At 47.8% G+C, this 26,370-nt stretch overlaps 1 protein-coding gene across 4 annotated transcripts in view; it reads left to right on the top strand.

The window, feature by feature from the left end:
- The window catches only part of COL22A1 (collagen type XXII alpha 1 chain), a 316,497-nt gene that overhangs the window by 104,359 nt on the left and 185,768 nt on the right, over positions 1-26,370 (top strand). For all 4 annotated transcript variants that reach the window (XM_090040702.1, XM_090040701.1, XM_090040704.1 and 1 more), the window contains one exon: positions 11,730-11,841. In XM_090040702.1, coding sequence (XP_089896828.1) covers positions 11,730-11,841 — 112 coding nt within the window. The remainder of the gene's footprint in view (positions 1-11,729; positions 11,842-26,370) is intronic.

Here is a 26,370-nt window from a genome sequence, read left to right as displayed (position 1 = left end):
TGTTGCTTCCTTTGCTCTCAAGTCCTCTACTGCTTTCCCCTAATCTGTCCTGCTCTACATATTTGTAACACCCACACGCACACTGGGCTGTGTATTGTGGGGTTTTTTTTTTTTTTTTCATTTGTGTGTTTTATGTGGGCAAGATTGCTCCTGTTGTTCTGACCATGTGCTCAGCACATGGCAAGGTGGGGCCTGTATCTGGGGAAAATATGTAAAATCCTCTGGCCAGAGGAAGCATAAGATCCTTCAAGCAGATGAGTAAAAGAGAGGCTGGACTGTAGCACTCCCTAATTACACAAGGCTTAGCTAGCGTCACACCAGGTACATAAGAACAACTTAACTAAGGTTTTTTGCTTTTTTTCCTGAGGCTACTGGGACTGCTGGGTGCTGTGTTAGGAGCCAGAAAACCTGCTCCCCATGGGGAGGTCTCCCACCCTTCCCTGGAGAGGCAAGCCAAAGCTATGGGATGGAAAAGCCTCAGTTACAGGGAGAGAAAGTCTGTCTTTGAGTTTGAGATGCCTATTTCCTCTCTCTTTCCCCTTTCTTTTCTTAAGTGGGTTAATGCCGTGGGGGTATTAATCCCCAGAGCAAGCTGCTCAGAAATGGGTCCTGGCAGTTACTGGCCCCTGTGTTTGGGAACTGTAGTGTCTCAGCCTTGTGGTGTAGCTGAGACGGGATGTCCAGGCTACAGCCATAGGCTTGGGACCTTTTTGCTAGTTCACAGCTATTGCATTTCAGCCTAGCTATGTGGCTGAACCTCAGCCATATGTTTGGCTGGCAGATTTGGGCCAGGGTAAAGCATGGCAGGATCTGAGCCAGGGAGAGACCTGGCACTACTTGTTGTCTATCCAGGCCTCAGTGCAGGAGAGTCCTGGAAGGTGCTGTGCTGCCCAGTTCAGGGTCAGCGAGATGGGCCTGGGCCACCTTTTGTCTTTTTTGTACTTTGTCCCAACCAATTGGTGTGGTTGGGTGCTAGATGTAGACTAGGCCAGAGCCGAGATAGGCCTGACCTTTCCTCCAAGCTCTTTCGCAGTTTTCTGGCCAGCAGGGCTGGGATTGGGACTAGGAATTTTGGGGTGCAGTATGATGATGAAAACTGCAGTTGACCCTTCAAAGCTACCATGTGGAAGTGGAGGTTGGCGTTTTACCATGTCTCCAGGAGCAACAGAGACCTTTGCAATGCAAAAGGACCCATGCTGTTGAGCAGCTCCCTGTGACTCGGTGAACCCAAGTAGCAGCACAAGACTCTCCGGTGTGGGGCCCCCTTCCAGCCCATTTCTGAAGGGCAGGTGTAGGGGTGCAGGCCCATTGGGGAGCCCTAAGTCCCCTAAAACCTACCTGGGTTTGGATGAGCCCTCCCCCAAGAGCCTGCACCTATACACTGTGCTTTGTAGTAATAGTGCTTGAAAATGATATTCAATGTTTTCTTGAAAATGATATTCAATGTTTTCTTTAGTTTTGTTTTTTTCTCTGTAATAAATTTTGGTGTTTATATGGTTTGTGAGGAGGGAGTTTTGTTTATGTGGGACATGCTAGTAATTCATTTAGTGTTTCCCAGGTGGTTTGGGTGGGGACTCAAGCCAAGGTAAAATATATTTAGTAGCCCCCAAAATTGAACCTGGCCCTTTTTGCTGCTGACTGATGCCTGGCAGAAGGGTGACATATCTTTATGTGTTCCAGAAAAAAAAAAATCACCTACTGGCTAGACCCAGCTAGCTCTTGCTCAGTCAGCTCTCTTACCCACTCAGCTTGCTGCTTGTGCAGGAGCAAGTGCGGTGGCAGTGAAAAGACCTGGGGAATGCCGCTTCCAGAGCCGTTATCATATAAGGATAGAAGCTCCGAGATCAGAGCATGGCAGCCAGACGGGAGCCTCGACGGGAGAAAAAGGGGAGAAAAGGGAGAAGAAAGAGGATCCCCAGGGGATCAGTAGTTTTCACAGAGACTTCTCACAGCGTCGGGGAAGAACGGAGCTCCGAGAGCGAGGGGCGGATCCAGGAAGAAACAAACTCTGCGGGACGCATATTGCACTGCCGACCTGGAAAGAAAGCAAAAGAATAGAAAAGAGTCAAATTGACACATTATTATTTAGTCTTGGAGACCGCGTCTGTGTACCCATTGAAAGGACTCGAGGCATCAGACACACACAGGATAAAAAAGATAAACTTATCTGCCAACAAAATAAAGAGAGTGTGTATAGTGGGGTTTGAAGATAAAAGCTTGCAATAAAAATAGAAACAAAAATGGACAAATAGGAAAGAGACTTTATTAATACTAGGTTCCTTTCACTCAAGTTGATAATAATAGCACAAGAACAGTATATAAATAGAATTACCAAGTTGATATTATAGATAGGGAAAAAAAAAAGTTGCTGCTGGAAAGTAAAGGAATGTTGTACAGGACGATAAAAGAAATAAATACAAGTTTTGATCTGAATCAGACTATGATTATCTATACTGTTGAGTGCGTGTGAATATACAGAGAAGTGAGCAAGATAATTTACCAATAGTACCCATGAAACTCTAATAGACACCTAATAAGAACAACGAAAAAAAATTTTTTTGAGCAGCCCTCCCGACTAGTGACTTAAAAAATTCAATCATAGAATAATAACATCCAAGACGTGGCAGGCAGGAAACCCAATGGTTTGTTGGGTGACTACAGAGTGGTAAGAGGAGACATCCTAAGCACAACCGCCGCACTGCTCCACATAAATGAAGACTGCCAGTTTAAGTGACAGAGAATAACAGGGAATTGCACATAAAAATTCCTCTTGTTCCCAAATGTCTGAAGCTGGAGTTCAGATCAGGAGCCTGAGTGTTTAGCTTGCATGTTGCTTTGCAATGAGAGAAACCCTTACTGTTTGCTATCCGCTAAAGCAGCCGGCCTTTGAAATTAAAATGGCCCTAAATGGGAGTGAAACCAGCTCATCCAAATAAGGCAAATTGTGGAAGGACAGCAGACATCTTGACTACTGGTTAATTCCAGCGAGGTAAAAGATGTTGTAATATGGTTGCACGGCAACAACCATTTACATTGCAGACAGCCAATCCAGAGTAGGAAGTGTCTTCTGAAAAGTCTTAGGACAGCGGGCAATAGCCTAGTGAATCCCTGTGTCCCAGTGGAAGATGAATGGCGTGTGCCTCCGGCGGCTGGGGGAGGCGTGGCGAGTGGGAAGGTCCCGCAGATGCTGCCGGCACTGTTGGCAGTGGGGGGGAGGGGCATGGGGGGGTGGTGAGTACCCACCAAGGGTCAGCGACTACCCACAGCCGTATCGGCCGCGCCTTTTTGTGGGGGGTGCACTGCCATGCTCGGAGTGCACCCCCTATGCATCGCCCCTGCAGTGGACGATGGGATTTTAAACCATGCTCCACACTGTGTTAATATTGAAGTCAGTGGTAGGACTCAGTGAGTTCAGTGCTCGTGGAGGCAGGCCGCAGGAAGGGCTGTTTTGAATCCTGTCTAGAGACTCAATTTAGCAGCTGTGAGGAGACCACCTAGCACACAATACCTGCATATCAAGTTGTATTTTAAAAACACTACAGATAACTGCAGGCACCTATAGTCTCCTCTGAGTGCAGGCCAGTTTGGATTTGTAAGGAGGTGAGCATGTGCCCTATTTCTTGCCTAGCAATAACCGCGACCCCAGGCTCAGAATTCACTACTGGAGTTTGACTAAATCTCTGCCTGATCACACTTTTCTGACTTTCATAGATTTCATAGATTTCATAGACATTAGGGCTGGAAGGGACCTCGGGAGATCATCGAGTCCAGCCCCCCGCCCAAAGGGCAGGAAGTCCGCTGGGGTCATAGGATCCCAGCAAGATAAGCATCCAATTTGTTCTTGAAGGTGTTCAGTGTAGGTGCTTGAACCACCTCCGCTGGCAGACTCTTCCAGACCTTGGGGGCTCGGACAGTAAAGAAATTCTTCCTGATGTCCAGCCTCAAACGGTCTTGCAGGAGTTTGTGACCGTTCGACCTCGTCATCCCTTGGGGCGCTCTGGTGAACAGACGTTCCCCCAGATCCTGGTGGTCACCCCTGAGAAACTTATAGGTGGCCATCAGATCACCCCTGCGCCTGCGCTTTTCCAAGCTAAAGAGTCCCATGGCTCTCAGCCTGTCATCGTACGATCTGTTTTCCTGACCTCTGATCATGAGCGTGGCTCTCCTCTGGACTCTGACTTGATTTCCCTTACAAAGGCTTCAACAGAGTAGGTTGAAAACCCACCAGTTTTAGATCTGTCTGCTTTTTGATAGACTTCTGTGCCTTAAGCATGGGGACAGCAGGTGCCTGTTTTGCAGGGAAACCCCAGACCCAGCTCAGTGCTTTCTCATCACGAGAAAGTGAAGTTTCTGTCTTGAGGAGCAAAGTAGTAGTATAGCTACTTTGTTGGCTTCCTTCCTGAACTTTGCTTCCGGCATCCAGAGAAAATGTCTGCTTCTCTCCAAGAGTTATTGTAGCAACGAAAGAGATGTTGGGTAGATTTGATCAGCAGAGCAGCTCAGAAATAATTACTTCCCAAGCCACGTTTGCTGTTGTGAATCAAACCTCCCTTTGAGGTCATCATTTTAATGTTCATGTTAATGGCCTGGGGTGGGCTGGTTTTCCAGAGACTAAATCAGGTTAAATGTTTTCAAAAGCTCTGTATTGTTTTAGTGGCTGTAATGAGAAGGTTCCTTATGATCAAAGAACATTATCCAGCCCATTAGCTGCTATATTTATAGCACTGCTGTTTAAATGGCTGGCCAGTTAAGCTACTAGCCATGTCTGTAGTGATGCTTACCAGCCAGATTTTAAAAAGAAATTTAGTATGGACAAGTCCACCCTCCCCATTTGAGTCTGCAACACTCAGTGATATGCCAATAACATGCCTGTGATAACTGAGGATGGGATAGATGTACCTGTTTTAATCACAGATTCATAGATTGCTAGGGGCTGGAAGGGACTTTGCAAGATTGTTGGGCCCAGTCCCCCTGAGCTAGGCAGGCATGGCTAAGTGATATGTCAAAAAGCCTCATTACCCTTATTCAGAACTTGGTTTGCACCTTGCAAGTTCAGCTGCGTATGGTGAGAGTCTGTCCTTGCAGAGGAAGCTCAGAGAGGAGCCCAGAGAGGCAGACAGAGCCCTTTTAGGAAGACAGAGTACTTTTCTCAGTGGCTTTTCTGCCTCCCCATCTCCCTGGTCTGTAGAAAGGCAGCCCGAATGTGTTTGAGGGCAGTCCAGAGAGCAGCTATAGCTAGAACTGAGGACTGAGCCCTATGCTTCTTCTCTTTAGTCCATGCACTGACCCATGTACCAGCAAAAGATCATTTCAACCTCAAGTGGTTCCAGAAACACAAGGAAAATAAATGGGGGGAAGAGTAGGGGGGTGTGTGCACACACTTGCATCTCTGTGTGTGCATCTCCTTAAGTTCAAATGATCTTTGGTGGTACCAGTACGTATAACAAGGGTAGCTTGTTCATTTGGAATGATGTTTCTATAGGAAAATTTCTACAGTAAAAGAATGAGGTAGTTAAAAAATAAATAATGTAATAATTTGCTCATTCCGGTTTAAGATTAATACTGTGTTTGCAAATGTATGAAGATGAAAATATCCGGAGAAGTCAAGGCATGATGTTTCCATAACAAAGCTTTGCTACATTTATAATTAACAGCCCATATTGTCTTCAGTATGCTTTAAAAGGCCAATATAAGTAGGGGCTTATTGCATTGGTAGTTGTCCCTATTTTTGGATGCTCGTAGCATTGATAAATCTTAGCCAGTTAGGCTGAAACTTTGTATGTTCAGTGCTGGCATGAGGCTGATTTTTTTTTTTTCTTCTGGGAACCTATAACCAAACCAGTTCAACCATTGCTGAGACTAAGGCTAGGGGAACACCATTATTTTGCATCATCCCCTTGCAACTCCTACATGTATTCTCATAGTGATGGGGCACTGGGGGGAACCAGCCTTTCCCCTGTAACGGCTGTTCTTGGGTACTTTGGGATGAGTTTGTCACGGTGAGATTAGGACCTACTGAGCAGAGACAGGGCCTGGGAGTCTGAGGGATGGAGACGGGGGCTGGTTTTGTGAGGAGTTTGGGACTGGGATGAGGCACCAGAAATGGGAATGAACAGGGACAGATTTGAAGGGACGAGGCAGAAGGGGGTCAACTTTGAGAGCAGTGGGCAGAAGGGTTTGTGCCCACTTGGGAGCACCCTTCTCCAGAGCCTGTCGGAGAACCCAGACCCCTGGGGCTCATTCCTCTTTCCCTGCAGATACCTCTGCAACTTGCTGACCAGCTGTCCCATGCCCCTGTAGTCCTCGTCGAAAATAACACTGTACTACTTGCAAGCAAGGAAAGTTGCAGAAAGTTGCAGCAAGGGAGGTTTAGGATGGTATTAGAGGGAAAAAACCAAAACTTCTCATGAGGAGGGTAGTAAAGCACTGAAACAGGATACCCAGAGAGGTTGTGGGGTCTTCATCCTCAGAGGGTTTTTAAGACCCAGCTGGACAAAGCGTTGGCAAGGATGATCCTATTGTGAGCAGGGAGTTGGACTAGATGACTTCCTGAGGTCCCTTCCAGCCCTAATGCTTTGTGCTTCTAGGACTGTACTGCTACAAGAATATAGGCAATCATACAGTCATAGCGGGAGCTAAAAATATTCATGTAATGATGAGACTGTTATGCCTGTGTGATTCTGTAGTGATACAGTGGTAGCAAAACCTCTTCATCTGCAGCCCTGCTTTGTTTAGGGTGATTTCATTAACTTTTATTGCTTTTCTGCACCCATAACCAGTGCATCATAACAGGCGTTGCCTGCTTCTCTGCTTCTAAAACAGGTACAATATGCATTTGCCCGTGCCCGCATTGTTGAATGAACTCAAGTTTGTCCTTTGCTTTTTTCTAAACCTAAGAATTGCGTGCACTCAAAAACCTGCATTAAAAGACCATTATTATGTTTGCAGAGTCGAGCACTCTCCAGTTAGGAAAGGCAGCTGCACAATTCCAACGTTATTTCAACTCCCCGCCGTTGTACATTTTGATAGTCTCCACTTCCATGGCCACTTATTACTTTTTCCAAGTGCCCTGTCTTGCACAATGCACAGGATGTACTGCTCTTACTTAATGAGCAGTTCCTTAGAAGTATATTAGATCTGCCTTTTTTTTTCAGAGTATTTTTTCATTATACGGCACTTGATTCAGTCAAAGCACAGTTCCAACTGGCTTATTAATTCTCAGAAAATATAGTCGTTTGAAATGTAGCAATTTTCAGTGCGAACAGGAAGTATTCCAGTGCCGGCTACAAAATTGCAAGCGATCATTATTGCTGTAGACTTCATTTGCAAAGACCTTGGACGGTGCTGCTCGCTTTGTTTTGCTTGTTTTGTTACTGCAAGGACCTATGTGGGGGTTGGATTTAGGAAATTTCAGTGAGATCAAGTGATTGATTGAACCTGACTTTTTGTTTGCATCAACTGCAGCAGTTTGATAGCTGTAACAGTTTGAGAACTTGAGCAATCCCTGGTGACGAGGATGTTTGCTTGAGACGTTGCAGGAAGATTCAAGTATGTTTGGCATCTAGGCTAGTGATGGAAAGCCTTAGGAGGAAGTTTTCATCGCTCTCACGGCTACCTGCATAGCAGAGCTTTTCCAACATAGTTTGAAAAGGCTGGTGGTGGAAGCTGAATTGAACCATGTCGCTGCCTTGGCAGATAGCCACCTCCCACTCTTTGCACAGATTATCTTTTGTGGCCCGTGAACAGGCTTCCTCACCAATTGTGTGAGCCACTTCCCAGAGAGATACCACTCAAGCTCCTTCTACTAAACCACTGTGTCTGGTTTAGATGAAAAAATAGGTGTCGTAGGATGAAAGAAGCTAGTGGAGCTAGCATAAGCACAAGTCAAGATCCTGTTTATATGGTAGCCGGTGGGGGGCTTTCGTGTGCTTGAAGTCTGTTTTAGGCAATTTATCGAAACAATCGTGCCTGATGACAGTGTGTCAGAAGGTCTATCGCTAAAGTTGTCATGCAAGTGATTATGAGATGAAGCCCTGAGGCTCTGGAGTGTCTTAACTGCTTTATTTAATCATCTAAATGTCCAATAATAGCTGAGAGCAGGGTGGACAGGACAGGAGGGATAGACTGTTGACAGCAAGGAAAGTTCATAGAAGATGGAAGCATTGACCGCCTTATCTTGCAGTTGGGAGACTATTTCAGTCTTCACAATGAGTGGCGTCCTGGAGGTTTATGCTTTATTTGTTGTCCACTGTCACAGCTAGTGGTCATTCGACATGCAGATATTATACCAATTTAATTAGGATGGTTTATAAGCCAGCATATTTAAATTAGTAAAGTCCCCCGGAGTGAATTTAATTTAGAAAAAAAAAAGCCATTACAGTATAAGGAATTTTATATTGTTATAAATACATCTATGCTTGGGGTTACAGGTTGAAGTATGATGGGTTGCTTTGGAGCTGATATAATTAAAGTGGTGCGAAAATCATACAAGGAAGCCTTCAAAGTACCTGCCCTCTAGTAAAATCTTTCCCAAGTTTATATCTTTGCTGTTGATTTTTCCTTAACTAGATTAGTTAGGATCTTGACCTGCACTTCTACATGAATTAGTTGAATCTTACCCCACTCTGACAAGAAGTAGTAATAAAAGTAGAAATAAAAATTGCATGTGGAATGCAGTTCTCAGCCTTGAAACGCTTTGCAATTCGAGTTCATGTTCTTGTGCGTTTTCGTTTGAAGTCACTTCTTAGACGAGCTCATAGTGGAATTTTATTCCTACTTCTCCCAGGAGGAAGTGGGCAGCTCTCCAAAGTGTGGCATCTAGGACTTAAGATGGATATAAAACCACAGTGTGAATGTTTGACCTGTTGTTCAGCTGTTTCATAGTTTCTAGGGTGGGAAAGGACCTGAGCAGATCATCTAGTCCGACCCCCTGCCATGGCAGGAAAGAGTACTGGGGTCAAACGACCCCAGCAAGGTGTTCATCTAACCTCCTCTTAAACACCCCCAGGGTAGGAGCCAGCACCACTTCTCTTGGAAGCTGGTTCCAGATCCTAGCTGCCCTGACAGTGAAGTAGCACCTCCTGATGTCTAACCTAAACCTACCCTCTGCCAGCTTGTGACCATTATTCCTGGTCACTCCTGGCGGTGCTCGGGGGAACAGGGACCCCCCAATGCCTGCTGATCCTCCCTGACTAGTTGATAACAGGCCACTAGATCCCCCCTCAGCCTTCTCTTGTGGAGGCTGAACAGGTTCAGGTCCCGTCGCCTCTCCTCGTAGGGCCTGCCCTGCTGCCCCCTGATCACGTGAGTGGCCTCCTCTGGACCCTCTCCATGCTGTCCACGTCCCTCCTGAAGTGCGGTGCCCAGAACTGGACGCAGTCCTCCAGCTGCGGCCTGACCAGTGCTGCATAGAGGGGGAGGAGCACCTCTTTGGACCTGCTCGAGATGCATCTGTGGCAAGGTGCGGTTGGCCTTTCTTACTGCCTCCCCACACTGCTGGCCCATGTTCATCTTGGAGTCAATGATGACCCCCAGATCCTTTTCTGCCTCCGTGCTGACAAGAGGGGAGTTCCCCAACCTGTAGGTATGGTGCCGGTTGTTCCTCCCGAGGTGCATCACCTTGCACTTGTCTGTGTTGAAACCCATCCTATTCTCATCCGCCCACCCCTGTGACCTGTCTAGGTCTGATTGTAGCCTGTTGCATCCTTCCAGTGTGCTCACATCTTAGTGTCATCAGCAAATTTGAACAGGTGCTTTTTACCCCCTCATCCAAATCGCTGATGAAGATGTTGAACAGTGTGGGCCCGAGGACTGAGCCCTGGGGGACCCCACTGCCCACGTCCTTCCAGGTTGAGAAGGACCCATCCACCACCATCCTCTGGGTGCGGCCCACCAGCCAGTTGGCGACCCATTTGACTGTGTGGGTGTCTACACCACAGCCCCCAGTTTCTTAATGAGAATGGGGTGAGAGACATGCCAAAAACCTTCCGGAAGTCCAGGAAGACGATGTCCACTGCTACCCCTGCGTCTAATGATCTGGTGATCTGATCGTAAAAGGCCACCAGGTTGGTCCGACAGGACCTGCCACTGATGAACGCATGTTGGTTGCCCCTAAGCATGCAGTCTCCTGCTGGCCCCTCCTGGATGTGTGCCAGCATAATTTTCTCGAACAGCTTGCCTAGGATCGAGGTAAGACTAACTGGCATATAGTTTCCCGGGTCCTCCTTCCTGCCTTTTTTGAAGATGGGAACCACGTTGGCCCTCTTCCAATCCTCTGGTACCTCACCAGAGCACCACGAGTGCTCGTATAGCCATGCCAGGGGTCTTGCAATGACCTCGGCCAGTTCCTTTAGAACTCTAGGGTGGAGATCATCCGGACCGGCTGACTTGAATACGTCCGACCCCTCCAGAAGCTCCCTAACTAAATCCTCGCTAACCCGTGGCCCAGGTGTGCTTCCCCCGGGGCCCGAGGCGGGGCCAGCAGGGAGGTGGCTGTTCTGGTCCCTACTTAGGAAGACAGAGGCAAAGAAATAATTAAACATGTTACCTTTGCCATCTGGTGTGACGACCAAATTTCCCAACGCGTCCTGCAAGGGCCCCACATTACCCAGGACCTTCTTTTTACCCCCTATGTATTTAAAAAAGGACTTCTTATTGTCCTTAATCTGGGAAGCTAGCCCCAGTTCCATCTCTGCCTTGGCCTTCCTAACTACCCCCTTACATCCCCGAGCAACTGCAGAATAGTCCTCCCTGGTGATGACCCCTTCTTTCCATTGGGTGTAAGCCTCCTTTTTAGCAAGGAGACATTCCCGGATGCTTTTGGTGAGCCACGGAGGCTTGTGTGCTCTCCTGCGCCCTTTGATCCGTGTTGGGATTACCTTCCTTTGGGCTTGGAGGATCGTCTCCTTAAGGAGCGACCACTCTCCTTGGACACCTGGCTCCCCTCCCCCTCCTGGGACCTCAGTGCTTCTCCAACTATCCTCCTTAGCTCGTTGAAGTCTGTCCTCCTAAAATCTTTGCCACCTCGCGCTGGATGGTGAATTCCAGCAGGCGATGATCGCTGTCGCCCAGGTGGTCGAGCTCCCGCAGCCCCCTCACCAGGTCATCACCCATGGCCAGCACCAGGTCCAACAAAGCGTCTCCCCTGGTGGGGCTGTGCACCTCCTGGGTTAGATGGAGGTCCTGCACTCTGGCCAAGAACCTACGTGAGCGTTCAGACCTGGCTGACTGCTCTTCCCAGCAGATGTCTGGGAAGTTCAGGTCCCCCATGACTACCACATCCTTAGCCTTCACTACCTCTGTGAGCTGACCCAAGAATTCCTGGTCAAGCTCTTCCCCCTGGTTGGGAGGTCTGTAGTACACTCCCACCGTTAAGTCTTTTTCCCCTCGACTGCCTTGTACTCTAACCCAAAGCACTTCAGAGTGCCCCTCCCCTGACTCCTTGCTAATTGATGAGGATGTGTATTCCTCCTTAATATAGAGTGCCACGCCCCCACCTCTCTTTCCTATCCTGTCCCTCCTGTACAGCCTATAGCCCTTGACATTGACCGCCCAATCATGCGTTGAGTCCCACCACGCTTCCGTGATCCCCACTATGTCTGGGCTGGTGTCAGCCAGCAGGAGGGTGAGTTCCTCCTGCTTGTTACCCCTACTACAAGCGTTTGTGTAGAGGCATTTGTTTGAATGGCCACCTGATCCCTGCCTTGGTTTTCCTCTTTCATTTTGGACAGGATTTGACCTGGTGGATTTATTCAGCGTGAAGGAGATTTTTGGGCTGAAAGACAATGGAATTCAGAGTTCCTATATCCGGCTTGGAAGCTTCCCCATTGTGCAGAAAACAGAGTAAGTCTTTATACTTGTTTTCATGTGGGCCCCTCCATCTGTTGCTTGGTTAGTTTAAGACACCCCATAACCCTTCTAGTGCCTGTAGAGCATGGGAAAAGCACACACTTTATGCCCACCTTGAACTCTGTTGGAGTGATGCTTTCACAAGCCACCTTAAAGCTGAGGGTCTAAACCCTCCAACCTGCGATTGAGTTGGTAGTCTGCTGTGTACCTCATCTGATTTAAGGAGTTCTATAAAAAAAGAAAATGCCCAAAAGGAGTTCTGGGTGAAGGGCAATGCCTCTAAAATGGGTGTTTGTCAACTCTCTCCCTAAGGTACACGCTTGCTAATGACACGAGATTGAGTCCCATTGGATGTAGTTATCAGGCAACTAATTTAGTTTTCTGAAAGAATGAGCAGTACTTAATCTGCTGTCAGTGTGGATTCCAGTCTTACGGCCTTTTATAACATGAGGCTGCCAGCTCTGTCACAGCCCATCAAGAAGGTTTCTCTTCAGGTTGTCATATAAGTTCTGCCAGCATTAGCCTTGAGAAGAGTGAGAGCATAATTTTATTGAGGGACTGTGGAGCGATAGATTGAATTGTCATCATTAACATTTTTGCACTAAATTTCACTGTGATGGTTTGGGATTAATATTAAAAAATCAATATTAATTCTCATCCTTCTTGTGGACAGGAGGAGTTATTTTCGTGATCTCTCGAGTCTCTTTTGTCTCATTGAGTATTTGAGGTGCTCTTGTGATCATTTCTCTGATTCCCTGGTATCTTGCATCCTGAAATCATTTTCGCCACTGTTACCGACCAAACACACACACACACAAATGTAAAAATATTATATTCTATTATATACTAAAAAAAGAGTTTGTTTTAAAAACAATGATGTATATCAAGCCCCATGTATAATAAATTCAGGGATAGGGAAATAATACAACAGACTGAAGAATCTTTGGTCAGTATACATAGTGTGGATATATTTTTTCCTTTGTAGTACAGCAATAAATGGATGATTTGTAGCTCTCAATCATTCCTACCAGTTGTAGCTTGTGAGTTGTTTCATCACTGGATAATAGTTATTACAAGGGCACCTTCATAGTGGGGAGAATGACATTGTGGCAGAACACCTTTCGTGCCTGCCCCTTTAAGGGCTGAGAGCAGGCAGCAGGGCAGCCCAGGTGTAGGACAGCCCTGGTGAGGTGATCACATGACTGCAGCAACACCAAGTGATTGGAGGAGAGGGCTGACTGGACTTCATCTTAGCTCAAGTCCCCAGGGTTGAGCCATCAGTCTGCTGCTGGCAGCCGGAAGAACACCACCTGGCTGAGCTGCTGCTCAGAACATCTTGGAGGTAAGGACAGGAACTGCAGGGATGGCAGGAGGCTCCCGGTCCTGGGGGATGACCCAAAACTACACCCTGCTAGGGAAGGATGGTCCAGTGGGACCCCAGAAATGCCAGCCCAGTTGCCTCCCCAATGAAAGATGGGTAGGGGAGCCTTATAATCCCAGCTCCCACTACCCAGTGCATAATTTAGAGCAGGGCCAGGCAGTGGGGGCATATCTACGGACACCTGAGCTCGTGGGGTATAAGACCTTAAGCCCCAGTAAGGGGGCATAGAGTTGGCTTCAATGACGGGACAGAAAGGGGCCCTGGTGAGCAGATGGAATTGTGTGTAGTGGCCCGCACAAAGTAGGGTGCATGGTGGTGCCTGAAGGGCTGTGTGTGAGGGGTGTAGAGTAGAGTCTGCACAGGTGGGCCTGAAGGGCTGCACCAGGGGGCATGTAGAGTAGGGTTGGTCACGCAGCCTTCAGGCTGTATGACCAACCCTACTCTACATGCCCCTTACACATGACCAACCCTACTCTACATGCTCACCCTGCATGACCAACTCTACTCTACATGCCCCCTTACACATGGGCCAACTCCCACAAGAATGACAACATGAGCAAGTTGCCAAGAGAGGGTCTAGTGGCTGAGTTCAGCTCAGTGTGAGGCATAAGGCTGGTAGCTGCATGACCTATGTGAAGGGCTACATGTGGGCCGGCTAGAGTGTGACTAGGAAAGCCTGAAGGGCCATGTAGATTAGGGCCCAAGGGGGGACCCAAAGGGGCTGTATGGATCCATGGCGGGTTGAGAGTGGCCCAGGTGAGGGGCAGTATGAATAAAGCTCAGTGAGAGTGGGCAGTATGAATGAGGCCCTGGGAGAGGGGGCAGAGTGCAAGACTAGTATGTTAAAGGCCCCACAAGGGGCAGAGGTTAGCCCAGCTTTGCGCTGGAGTGTTATCAATTTGTGATGCCATCTGCAAGGCATGGGACACAGTGTAGGGTAGGTCAGCACCATGTATAACACTCGGGGCTTTGGGGTATTAAATGGGCAGTCTCCCACATATTTACATCAGTTTATTAAACAGCAAATCATGGCAGGAGAGACAGGGCAGACTGCCCCAGACAGGTGGGTGGGCCAATGTTAAGACTGGGTCCTGAGAGTCTCCCCATTACAGAAATAGACTGAGGTTTGCCTTGTGCTGAAGAGATTCTAATTTATTCAGTTTTGACCCTTTCCATTTTGGAGGAATGTGCTCAAGAAGTTAATTGCCAAACTAACATTTTCTAGGTTCCCTAAATGAATTTCCTTTTTCTCAGTCTTGGAACCTGAGGATAAGGGTTGAGCTACTGTTTCAGACATTAAACACAAAACCTAAGATGAAGAAGGTATGCACAGTAGGTAGGCAGATACATTGTGGAAAGATGAATGTAGGCCAGAGGCAGGCAATTATTTGGGCTGGAGGGCTGCTTACCAAGTTTTGGCAAGCTGCTGAAGGCCACAAGGGAAGTCCCGCCCCTTGACAGGTGCCTCACCCCCTGGGACTGACAGTCTTGTCCCCTAACCCTTGTCACTAGAAGTCCCTCCCTTTGCACCTTGGAAGTACTCCTTCCAGCAAGGGGGTTTGCCATTTCAGAACCAGAAAAATACCAAATAGCATTCTAAAAATCAAACATTTACTACAATATTCATTAATTTGATTTTAAAAAATATTTTGTCCTAATTTACATGCATTTGTGTAGTGCACACAGAGGTGACTGTATAATAGCTTAAAATGAAGTCTTATTATTGTATATTTTTGGGAGTCTGGGGGGCATGGGTGGGTGTGTATAGGTTTGTGAGGGGCTGTGGGTATGTGGGTATGTGGTGAGTGGGGGAGGGTGTGTAGGGGTTATGTGGTTGGATAGGCATGGCAGGTTTTGATGTGTGTGCATGTGGAGTGAGTGATTATGTGGGTGTGTATGTGGATGTGTGGGGTGTGGGTGGGTATGGTGTTTGTAGGGGGCTGTGAGTGTATGCGGGGGATGGTGGCTGGAAGGATTGTGGCATGTGAAGAGGGGAAGAGTGTGCCCACAGCCCCCACCAGCACTTCTCCAAATCCAGTCTCTGTGCTCCTGCCACTCCTGGCCCTGATGTACCAGTGCAGGTCCTGTGCTTCCCCAGCTCTGGCCCCACATCCCAGCTGAGACCACAGGATGCAGCAGGACCCAGACCAACTCAGCCAGCGCCACATGGAGCCAGCTGAGAATTGTGGCAGCCAGGCTGGCTCCTTCTGAGTCCTTCTGAGGGAATCACATGGTGCTGGACCTGTGGGATGAGGGGGATGGGGTGGGTGGAGAAGAGCATCAGTGGGCAGGAAAATGGGGAAATGGTAGCAGGTAGGGGAGGAGTGGCAGTGACCAGAAGCACAGTGACAGCTGGGCAGGAGCATGGGGCTCGTGCCAGTGACCCAGGGCCAGCAGCAGTCATGGCCCAGAGCGGGGCAGGAAGAGCCTGGGGCCTAGGCTGGTGGGGCCCCTACAGAGCTGGGCTTGGCTGCACCAGCAGGGAAAGCAGAGAGCTGGCCCAGCTCCATAGAGCCCCTGCCAGCCTGCACCCTGTGCTCCTGCCACCCTGCTCTGGGTCCCTGTTGGCCCCGTGCTCCTGCCCATCTGTCACTGTAGTCCCATGTGCCCACTCACTGTCACTCTGCCCCCACCTGCTGGCACCATTTCCCTGCTTTCCTGGCTACTGCCACTCCTCTCCACCCTCCTGCTCACCTGCTGGCTGCTCCGCCATGGTTCCCAGGTGCAGCGCCGGGACTGCAGGACTCAGCAGGATCCAGCCTGGCCCGAAGGACTAGGGTGATCGCCCGCAGTCCTCCCCTGCCTCTCCTCCCTTCTTATTTGAATTGCCAGTTGGGGGTTGAGGGTGGAGTGGGACCAGGCAGGGGCGGGGCCAGGAAGGCCTTGCTGCTGTGCTTGCTGGGTTCTGCCACGGGCCCCCTCTGGGTCCTACTCCCCCTGGTCCCTTATCATCTTTTACAGGCAGCCAGGGGCAGATAAATATTAATTTTCTAAATTTTTTAGGGGCCCCACAGGCCACATAGAATGACCTGGTCAGCTGAACCTGGCCCATGGGCTGTAATTTGCCTGCCCTGATGTAGACTCTACATAGGCCTGTGTGACATAAACCCTGGGTATGTTGCTGCCAAACCTGGTGATTTTCAAAGTGCATATGGCTAAGTGGCAATAGCAGGCCTGAAGCTTGTCCTTGAGTGACATACCATAATGATAGTGCGTGCTGATGCCGTGGCTGGCTTGGTCAACAAAACAGGAAAAAAAACTGTCCGTCTGTCCATCTACCATCTGCGGGGGACTCATAGGAGCTTTACCATCTGAAACTGGCTCTCTTCCCCAAAACTCATGAGCAAGGAACTGCCTGTCTCCAGAGGGGAGACTTCACCGGCCTTTGGAAGATGCTTGTGAGTAAGCTACTCGAGATCTGATTAGACATCTAGCTGGCAGTAACGCAGATGCGTGATCAAAAGGCTACCTCAGCCAGACTGTTTGCTCTTTAGGATTTCTAGGATATTGCTTAATCTTTTACCCTGTTGTCACCCTACCCCTGTAATCAATAAAGTCCTCCTTTGTGACCAGTGTGGGAGACTTATTGAGGGGTGGGTCTAAATTATGCCTAAGAGACCCCTTAGGTCTGCAGACTAAAGGAGACTTTCCTTTTTGCCCCCGACTTGGGGAAGAGCCCCAAGTGCCTGTACTGGGTCGAGTACCCATAGGACTGAACAGGTTCAGGTCCCGTCGCCTCTCCTCGTAGGGCCTGCTCTGCTGCCCCCTGATCATGCGAGTATGGCTTGTGTGGCTGTGGCCAAGAAGTCTAGTTTAATCTGGTTCTGGAAGTTTCAGTGAAACAAATTTAAATAAAACCAATCCAGGATCATTTAGTAGAATATTAAGATTATGTTTAGCAGCCATGTAGGAGTGGGAAAAGTTTGGGGGGAGGCTGCTCCTCCTCCAAAAAGTTCCTGAACCCGTGGAAGATAGCAATGCTTAGGTGCCCATTGATCCTGCAAGACCGCTAAAGCTGGTGGATGGTGAGACTTCCTTAATAGCTTGCTTGTTTTACTTATCACTGGCTACTATTGTGTATCAATAAAAGTCACCTGCTATCAAACAAATTTGTTGCAGTTGGTCGTTAGGTAGTTGCACCTGCCTGTGTGAAATCCAGGCCACCGGTGGATTTGTGAAAGCTTTCTGTGCTGATATTAGTTCTGTCACTTAACTTTTTTTCGGTGCTGTTCGTTGTGAGACAATGCTGACTTGGCACTTGAGCTGCCTGGGGTGGATGAGAGTCACTGGAGTTAGGTCCACTATCAATCAGCGTGGAGACAGTGATGGTCCTTCTGGAGGCCTGGGAGGATTGTTCTCATTGCTGCTCTTGTTCCAGGACACCATTTGGAAAAGCCAACGTTATCCTGATAATGTCTCACCATCTCATGGGGGTCTCCTTAATAAAAAATTGTTATTGCAGGATTTTCAGACTTTTGGGTAGCTCACTCAAAATTCACTGAGTGGTCAAACTGGAAAGCCATTTATATCTGAATGTGTTCTGAGCAATCTCTGTGCTGAACTTACCTAATGCTATCTGCCCAGATGAGATGACAGACTAGCTGGGCAGAGTTAATTAACAGAAACTAGTGATAAGACTGACAGATGTATACTGCTTGGTGAATGGTTCAAGTGCTGTAGGTGCTTGCTTGTTCCCTGACTGCCGTGTTTATTGATGTGAGCCTCAGACAGTGTTGGAGCTCAGCAGTGACTATTGACTGCAGTGGGAGTCACTGTGCTCAGCAGTTACATAAATCTGGTCACTTAATTAGGTGCCTAAGTATGGATTTAACTGGGCACTAGGTAGCAGCAGCATTGCATGTTAAATTGTTGGCCATGTCATAGCTATTCAGTGGCCTACGTAAAATAAATTGCTGGTCTCTGTGCGTTTCCTAGTAGCCAGTTGCCCACATCATAATTTGATTAATAAAAAATTAAAGGAAACAAATAATATCAATCAGCAGAGGTTTTCAGAGAAGAGATACTCTTGTACTAATTGATATCTTTTGGATGTGACTGCAGGTTTTCTTGATAAAAGTAAGTGTTTAATGTTGTAAGTTTAGACTTTTCTAAAACTTTATTTGAAACAATGCAAAATTTGCATAGTACTTTCAGTGGGTGAACTAGTGAATGCCTGCTTGCAAAATGCAGTTGTTAATGAAATATTTTCATTGATAAGCGTGTTTCCAGGGGGCCTGACAGGGGGTCAGTTCTTGCCCCTCTGTTTCTTGTAATATGTTGGTTAATGATCTGACAACATTTGCAAATGGTGTGAAGACAGTGAGAGTGGTAAGTAATGAAGAGAACAGGCCGCTGCTGTATCATGAGCGTGGTAAGGTGAGCACAAGCACACCATTGGTATTTCAACATAGCCAGTTATAAAGTTATTCCCTGGGGTTCAAAGAATGATGACTATCCTTATGGGATGGGGGAGTCTTTCTGAGAAGAAGTGACCCTGAAAAGTAGTGGCAGGTACTCAGCTGAACATGAGCTCTCAGATGGACATTGTGGCCAAAGGGCCTGCTGTAATCCTTGGCTGCATCAACAGGGAGACTGGATGGGCCTCATTGCCTCTGCATTTGGCACTGCTGTGACCACTGTTGGAATAATGGGTCTGATACTAGTGTCTACAGTTCAAGAAGGATGTTGAGAAAACATGGGTTCATGCAAGGCCGATCCTGCCTGACTAACCTGGTCTCTTTCTATGACCAGGTAATAAAGAGCTTAGATGGGAAGGAGGAAGTCGATGTCATCGTCTTGGACTTCCAGAAAGCCTTCGACACAGTGTCCCACCCAATTCTGTGGGCAAGCTGAGGGGCTGCGGCATTGACGAATGCCCGGTCACATGGGTGGCAAACTGGCTCCAGGGGCACACCCAGAGGGTGGCGGCGGATGGGTCGATGTCGACCTGGGAAGGTGTGGGCAGCGAGTCCCCCAGGGCTCGGTCCTTGGGCCGGTGCTGTTCAACATCTTCATTAGCGACCTGGACGAGGGTGTGGAGAGCACCCTGTTCAAGTTTGCTGATGACACCAAGCTGTGGGGTACAGTGAATACACCGGCAGGCAGGGCCCGCGTCCAGGCAGACCTGGATAGGTTGGAGAAGTGGGCGGATCTGAACAGGATGTGGTTCAACAAGGACAAGTGCAGGGTGCTGCACCTGGGGAGAGGGAACCAGCATTATGGTTATAGGTTAGGGGCTGCCCCTCTCGGCAGCACAGAGGCAGAGAGGGATCTTGGAGACAGGATTGACTCCAGGATGAATATGAGTCGCCAATGCGACGAAGCAATAGGCAGAGCCAACCGCACCCTGTCCTGCATCAACAGGGGCATCACTACCAGGTCCAGAGAGGTCTTGCTCCCCCTCTATGCGGCGCCGGTCAGGCCGCAGCTGGAGGCCTGTGTCCAGTTCTGGGTGCTGCACTTCAAGAGGGACGTGGGGAACCTGGAGAGGGTCCAGAGGAGGCCACTCGTATGGTTGAGGGCCTCCGTGGCCAGCCCTATGAGGAGAGGCTGAGGGACCTGAATCTCTTCAGTCTCCACAAGAGGAGACTGAGAGGGGACCTTGTGGCTGCCTACAACCGTATCAGGGGCCAGCAGCAGGGACTCGGGGAAAGTCTGTTCACCAGGGCCCCCCCTGGAGTCACCAGGAACAATGGCCACAAGCTGAGGGAGGAGAGGTTTAGGTTGGATATTAGGAAGAACTACGTCACGGTAAGGGTGGCCAGAGCCTGGAACAGGCTCCCCAGAGAGGTGGTGCTCTCACCTTCCCTGGGGATCTTCACGAGGAGACTGGAGAGGCACCTGGCTGGGGTCTCATGACCCTTCCCACCCGCAGTGCTCCTTCCTGCCCATGGCAGGGGGTCGGACTAGATGATCTGTCTAGGTCCCTTCCCACCCACCGATTCTGTGATTCTGTGAAAATGGACTTGGATCAGCAGCCCCATGAAAATAGGTTAACGCAGGAGTATCAGAGGTCACCCAGCCCATGGGGCTCCTGGAGGGATGGAGGTAAGGCAGGACCAGTGTGGACAGGGACTGCCATGGACTTCCCTGGTACGCAGCCCCACTAGTAACTCATGTCCATGGCAGGGGACTGAGCACTGGTTGTGTTAACCCCTGCACTGCCACTGCTGCTACTTGCCCTGCTGCCACTGCCAGGCCTGGATCCAGACCTGGCCCATGAGGAGCCACGCAGTCCAGCTCCAGCTCTGGGGGCCAGCTGACTTAGATAACTCGGGGTTAAAGGATTGGAAAATTAGCCTCATAGTGAAAACTTCAAGGAGAGCGATATGTTCAGCTTAACCAAGAGAAGGTTGAAAGGCCAGTTGGCCACAATTTGTAAATATTTATGTCAGGAACCAGCAGATAAAAGTTAAAAAAGAGGCAGTGGCTGAGAAACAAATACAGTCAAATTCAGTCTGGGAATGAGGTGCTTTTTACCTGTAAGGGTAATTATGCATCAGAACAAGGGCTGCGGTTGATTCTCCATGGGCAGCATTTTTTTAAAATGAAGGCTGGCGAGTTTTCTGACTGAGGTGCTCTGCTTCCAGCTTGCATTTAATTCAAGGAAATCTTGTGCCTGGGGCTGTACAGGAGATCAGAGAAGATGATTTTTTCAGTCCATTCTGGGCTTGTATTTTATGCACTCCAGCTATTGATTTTCTCAATGATTGTCACCCTTTTGGTTTATGGGTGGTATTTAAAGACTAGTAATGTTTAAGTGAGTCTGTGCACAGATTTCAATGAACTTTATCTCCAATATGCTCAGGGAGATAAGAGTGCGAATAGTTATTGATACTGATGAATTGTTAGATATGGGTCAACCAAGACAGCATTGTAAAATTAACTATATGTCTGTGTGTGTGTGCATATGTATCTATGGATATATATGTGTGCGTGTGTGTGTATATATGTGTATATGTATACGTGTGCGTGTATATATGTGTATATATATACGTGTGGGTGTATATATGTGCATGTGTGTATATGTTGCATTTTATTTTACATTAATATATTTTTCTTTAAAAATGAATCTATTTAAAAGAAATTTAAAATTATAAAAAGCCCATATTAAAGCCTGAATTTATAATATAGTTAATTGACTTTATTTCAATTAATCATATGCATTAATAGAATATGTTGGCTGCTGAAGTTTTCAAGAGAGTCTCCACTGACCTGGGGAAAGCTGCTGGCTAAGTGCTTGCAACCAGAACTTGTTGTAGGACTAAACCAGCTTCTGACAGCTGTAACCTCCCCTCTAGGTGCATAAAAAAGGGTATTTTCTACACTTCAGTTTATTCAGCTAGCTCAGTTCAATGACTAGTTCATGCAAAGTTGAGAAACCAGTCAGGAGCTGAGAAAAGAAAATGAAAGTTTAATTTCCTCTTCCAACTGATAACTGAAAATTAGGTTTGAAAAAATGAGATCTACCAATTTTAAAATCTTGAAGGCCATAGTAACCAGAAATAACCAGTTTGGTTTGCATGCTTTGGATAATATTCCTTTAATAACTCAGCCTTAAATGAAAGATATATCTAGATAAAGTTACTCTCCCCCTTATTTATCCAGGACACTTACGGCAATATTATTTAATAAAAGAACAAATAAATTCAATGTTGTTTTTGTGCGTTTTAATTTAATTCCTAATTTTATTCAAATACAACTTGACACAAATCATGAATATGAATTATAAGATACCTAATGAAAAAGAAATGCATCATTCAATCTTTTTCCAACAGAAAGTGATCTGCAAGTGAAGAATATGTATAAATTGCTTCCACCATTTATGAAGTTATTAAAATTTAAATAAATACATTGCTATAGAATTGATTAAATAATTTTGCATAGACACTGTGTATCCTTCTGGTTAGTGGAAAGAATGGCCAAATATAGTGTAGCAGAGAGTAACCAAAAATAATTAAGCTCTTTTAAAAATAATACAGAAAATTATAAACATAAAATAAGATGCAATGAATTATTTAAAACAAAGTGATTTAAGTCTGATTATTTTTTCATAGATTTTCATAGATTTTTTCATAGACATTAGGGCTGGAAGGGACCTCGGGAGATCATCGAGTCCAGCCCCCGCCCAAAGGGCAGGAAGCCAGCTGGGGTCATAGGATCCCAGCAAGATAAGCATCCAATTTACTCTTGAAGGTGTTCAATGTAGGCGCTTGAACCACCTCCGCTGGCAGACTGTTCCAGACCTTGGGGGCTCGGACAGTAAAGAAATTCTTCCTTATGTCCAGCCTGAAACGGTCTTGCAGGAGTTTGTGACCGTTCGACCTCGTCATCCCTTGGGGCGCTCTGGTGAACAGACGTTCCCACAGATCCTGGTGGTCACCCTGATAAACTTATAGGTGGCCATCAGATCACCCCTGCGCCTGCGCTTTTCCAAGCTAAAGAGTCCCATGGCTCTCAGCCTGTCATCATAAGATCTGTTTTCCTGACCTCTGATCATGCGCGTGGCTCTCCTCTGGACTCTCTCAACCTTCTCCACATCCTTTTTGAATTGTGGAGCCCAAAACTGGACGCAGTACTCCAGCTGCGGCCTCACCAAGGCCGAGTACAAGGGGAGAATGACGTCCCGGGATTTGCTCGAGAAGCATCTATGGATGCAAGCCAGCGTTTTGGTCGCTTTACTAGCCGCAGCATCGCATTGCAGGCTCATGTTCATCTTGTGGTCAATGATGACCCCCAAGTCTTTTTCTTCTGTAGTGCTAACCAATGTAGCACTGCTGAGCCTATAAGGATGCTGCAGGTTTTTCCTCCCAAGGTGGAGAACCTTGCATTTTTCGGTGTTAAACACCATGAGGTTCTCGTCTGCCCATTTGCTGAGCTTGTCCAGGTCAGCCTGGATCACCCGCCTATCGTCTGGCGTGGATGCTTTGCCCCAAAGTTTGGTGTCATCGGCGAACTTGGCCAGTCCACTCCTAACTCCAATGTCCACATCATTAATGAAGATGTTGAACAGTATGGGTCCCAGGACAGAGCCTTGAGGGACCCCACTGGTCACAGGGCACCACGATGAGTGACTGCCATCAATCACAACCCTCTGGGTCCGACCACGGAGCCAATTTCCCAGCCAGCGGATCGTGGTGGAGCCAAGGCCACAACTGGGCAGTTTTGCCAAGAGGTGATCATGGGATACCAGATCAAAAGCTTTTTTGAAGTCAAGATATATGACATCAATCTCTTCTCCCCTGTCCAGGCGATAGGTCACCTGGTCATAGAAGGAAATGAGATTGGTCAAACAAGACCTACCCGCAACAAACCCGTGCTGGCTATCCCTTAGGATGTTAGCTTGGGCCAGTCCCTCAAGGATGGCCTCCTTAATAAACTTTTCTAAGATCTTCCCCAGGATAGAAGTCAGGTTAATGGGCCTGTAGTTAGCCGGATCCACTCTCCTCCCTTTCTTGAAGATCGGCACCACATTGGCCGTCTTCCAGTCTTCGGGCACTACACCGGAGCGCCAGGAGTTTTCAAAGACCCGTGCCAGGGGCTGGGCTATGACGCTCGCCAGCTCCTTGAGTACCCTGGGGTGCAGGTTGTCAGGGCTGGCTGACTTGAAGGTATCCAGCTTCTCAACTTGGTGATTTCAATCACATTGATTTGTATTGACACATCCATGATCCTGGGCGAGGGAAAAACACTACTGTGGTGATTGGGAGAGGTTTACATTGCCCTTGCTAGTGCTCTATCTGTGTCTTTAAAGTATCAGTATGTGCCAGCATGGAAATATACTTTTTAATTACTACATTTTCCTTCTAAACAATTAACAGTGCATACAAATAAAGAGAGAAAAACACCCCACTCTTTTTCACCCTTTGTTTGTATTTTAATTTACAAACCGCTGTGGTCTAGTGTAAAACAAATCCAAAGTGTGTGTGCGTGTGTGCATGTGCACACGCACCATTTTCCTTCAGCAGCTAGAGATATATTCGAAGTTTCAGGAAGATTTTTCCTTTGAGCATTGCATCACTTCAATAAAATGAAACCTTGTAGTACATAAAACAGATAACTGAAATGATAAATAGTGCCAAAGCAAGTAGTTCTTCCTCCAGGTAACCTTTGCCAGTTGATGGCCAGCAGGTATTTAATCTAATATTAAATTTAATATTTAATAGATTTTATTTTTCATTTGAAGATTTTTTTTTAATGCTGTTGTATTACCCCATGGCAGGTTCTTAGCCCTGGAGATGGAAGTAATTTGTTCATTTAGGGACTTAGGGCTCCGATTAAGCATCACACTTGTGGTCTCATGTTGAATTCAGTGGGACCGATGCTCTTGTTTGCAGCAAAGCAGATGTTTCAGGGCTTTGTTGACCTGGGGCATAGGATGGAGTGGAGTGTGAGGGTGGCTGAAGTAGCACAGGTTTCTTTGCCTGCCTCAGCCTGGATATCTGAAAAGCACATCTGGACTAAGTCTCCTTTGCTTATCCCATGCGTGGCCCCTCTGCAGTTGTTGGTGTGTGGCAGGAATTCATGGGGTGGCTTGGGTGAATGGACAGCTGCTTCCCGGGATGGGAGATGTCCATAGATCCTTGCAGAAGTCATTCTCCACCTCGTGTAATCTCTGTGGCACTGTGTCCGTGGGTGCTTGCACTACATTTTGTGTAATCTGTGTGGGAGATCTTCATTGGCCTATGTAGCTCAGGGGGCTTGCAGATGTGGTCTCAGACCCCGGTGTAGAACCATGGAGCTTCATTATATCTGGCCTTGGCCTTCTGTTGGTTTGCAAGGGATGCACTGAGTTTCTGTAGAGAAGCGAGTGCCCCCTCTCCCCACTGGCATGATATGGGAGAATCATGCGAGGGACCCCTCATAGCAACATCCTTCCCCACAACCTTATTCCACGGTTATATTTGGCGTCAGGAAATAAAACCAGACGTAATGATTTTCTCTGTGGTCTGGTTATGGAGGGTGTAAAGGCTCTCCTGCCAAATTAAATGCTGCAGCTTGAAAAGCGATTTGGATGATGGGGTGAAATGCAAGCTGTTTAAATTCTCCAATGATACCAAAATTTGGGGTGAGGTGAGTACGCTAGTAGGGGGGGAAAGACTGCAACAAGACCTGGATAGGTTACAGAAGTGGGTGGACATAAACAGGATGTGTTTCAATACTGACAAGTGCAGGGTGCTGCACTAAGGCAGTAGTAACCAGCAGCACACTTATAGAATGGGAAACTCCCTTCTTGAGAGCACGGAGGCAGAAAGGGATCTTGGAGTCATTATTGACTCCAAGATGAACATGGGCCGACAATGCGAGGTCACGGTTGGCAGGGCTAACCGCACCTTGTCGTGCATCCACAGGTGCATCTCAAGTAGGGCCAAGGAGGTGATCCTCCCCCTCTATGCGGCACTGGTCAGGCCACAGCTGGAGTACTGCGTCCAGTTCTGTGCGCCCCATTTCAGGAGGGATGTGGACAGCATGGAGAGGGTCCAGAGGAGGCCACCCGCATGATCCGGGGACTACAGGGCAGACCCTACAATGAGAGACTGCGGGACCTGAACCTGTTCAGCCTTCACAAGAGAAGGCTGAGGGGGGACCTGGTGACTGTCTATAAACTCACTAGGGGGACCAGAAGGGTTTAGGGGAGACACTGTTTCCCCTACGGCCCCCCTGGCATGACAAGGAATAACGGCCACAAGTTATTAGAGAGTAGGTTTAGATTAGACATCCGCAAGAACTACTGCACAGTCAGGGCGGCTAGGAGCTGGAACCAGCTTCCTAGGGAAGTGGTGCTGGCTCCTACCCTGGGGGTCTTTAAGGAGGCTTGATGCCTACCTGGCTGGAGTCATTTGAGTCCAGTCTTTTCTCCCGCCCAGGCGGGGGGTCGGACTTGAAGATCTACGAGGTCCCTCTGACCCGACTCCTGTGATTCTGTGACAGAGGAGCCATGAAGTCCCCTGACTGTTGTCTGTCCTTCTCCTTGTACACACGTTATGATTCGCCTGATCTTGAACTCAGGTTAATTAACCCTTAGACTAACCGGGGGCAGCTGGGGATTCTCCCGTCATGGAGTTGAATGGAGAGCTCTCCCACGACCAGTCGTGTTGTCAGAGTTATGGGCTAAGCCACCAGCAGAAAGCTCCCAGTAGGAA

The sequence above is a fragment of the Crocodylus siamensis genome, chromosome 3, assembly GCF_052110815.1.
Source record: "Crocodylus siamensis isolate JL-2025a chromosome 3, ASM5211081v1, whole genome shotgun sequence".
Lineage (NCBI taxonomy): Eukaryota > Metazoa > Chordata > Crocodylia > Crocodylidae > Crocodylus > Crocodylus siamensis.
The sequence above is the reverse complement of the archived record's forward strand: the minus strand, read 5'-3'. Positions and strand labels throughout refer to the sequence as shown.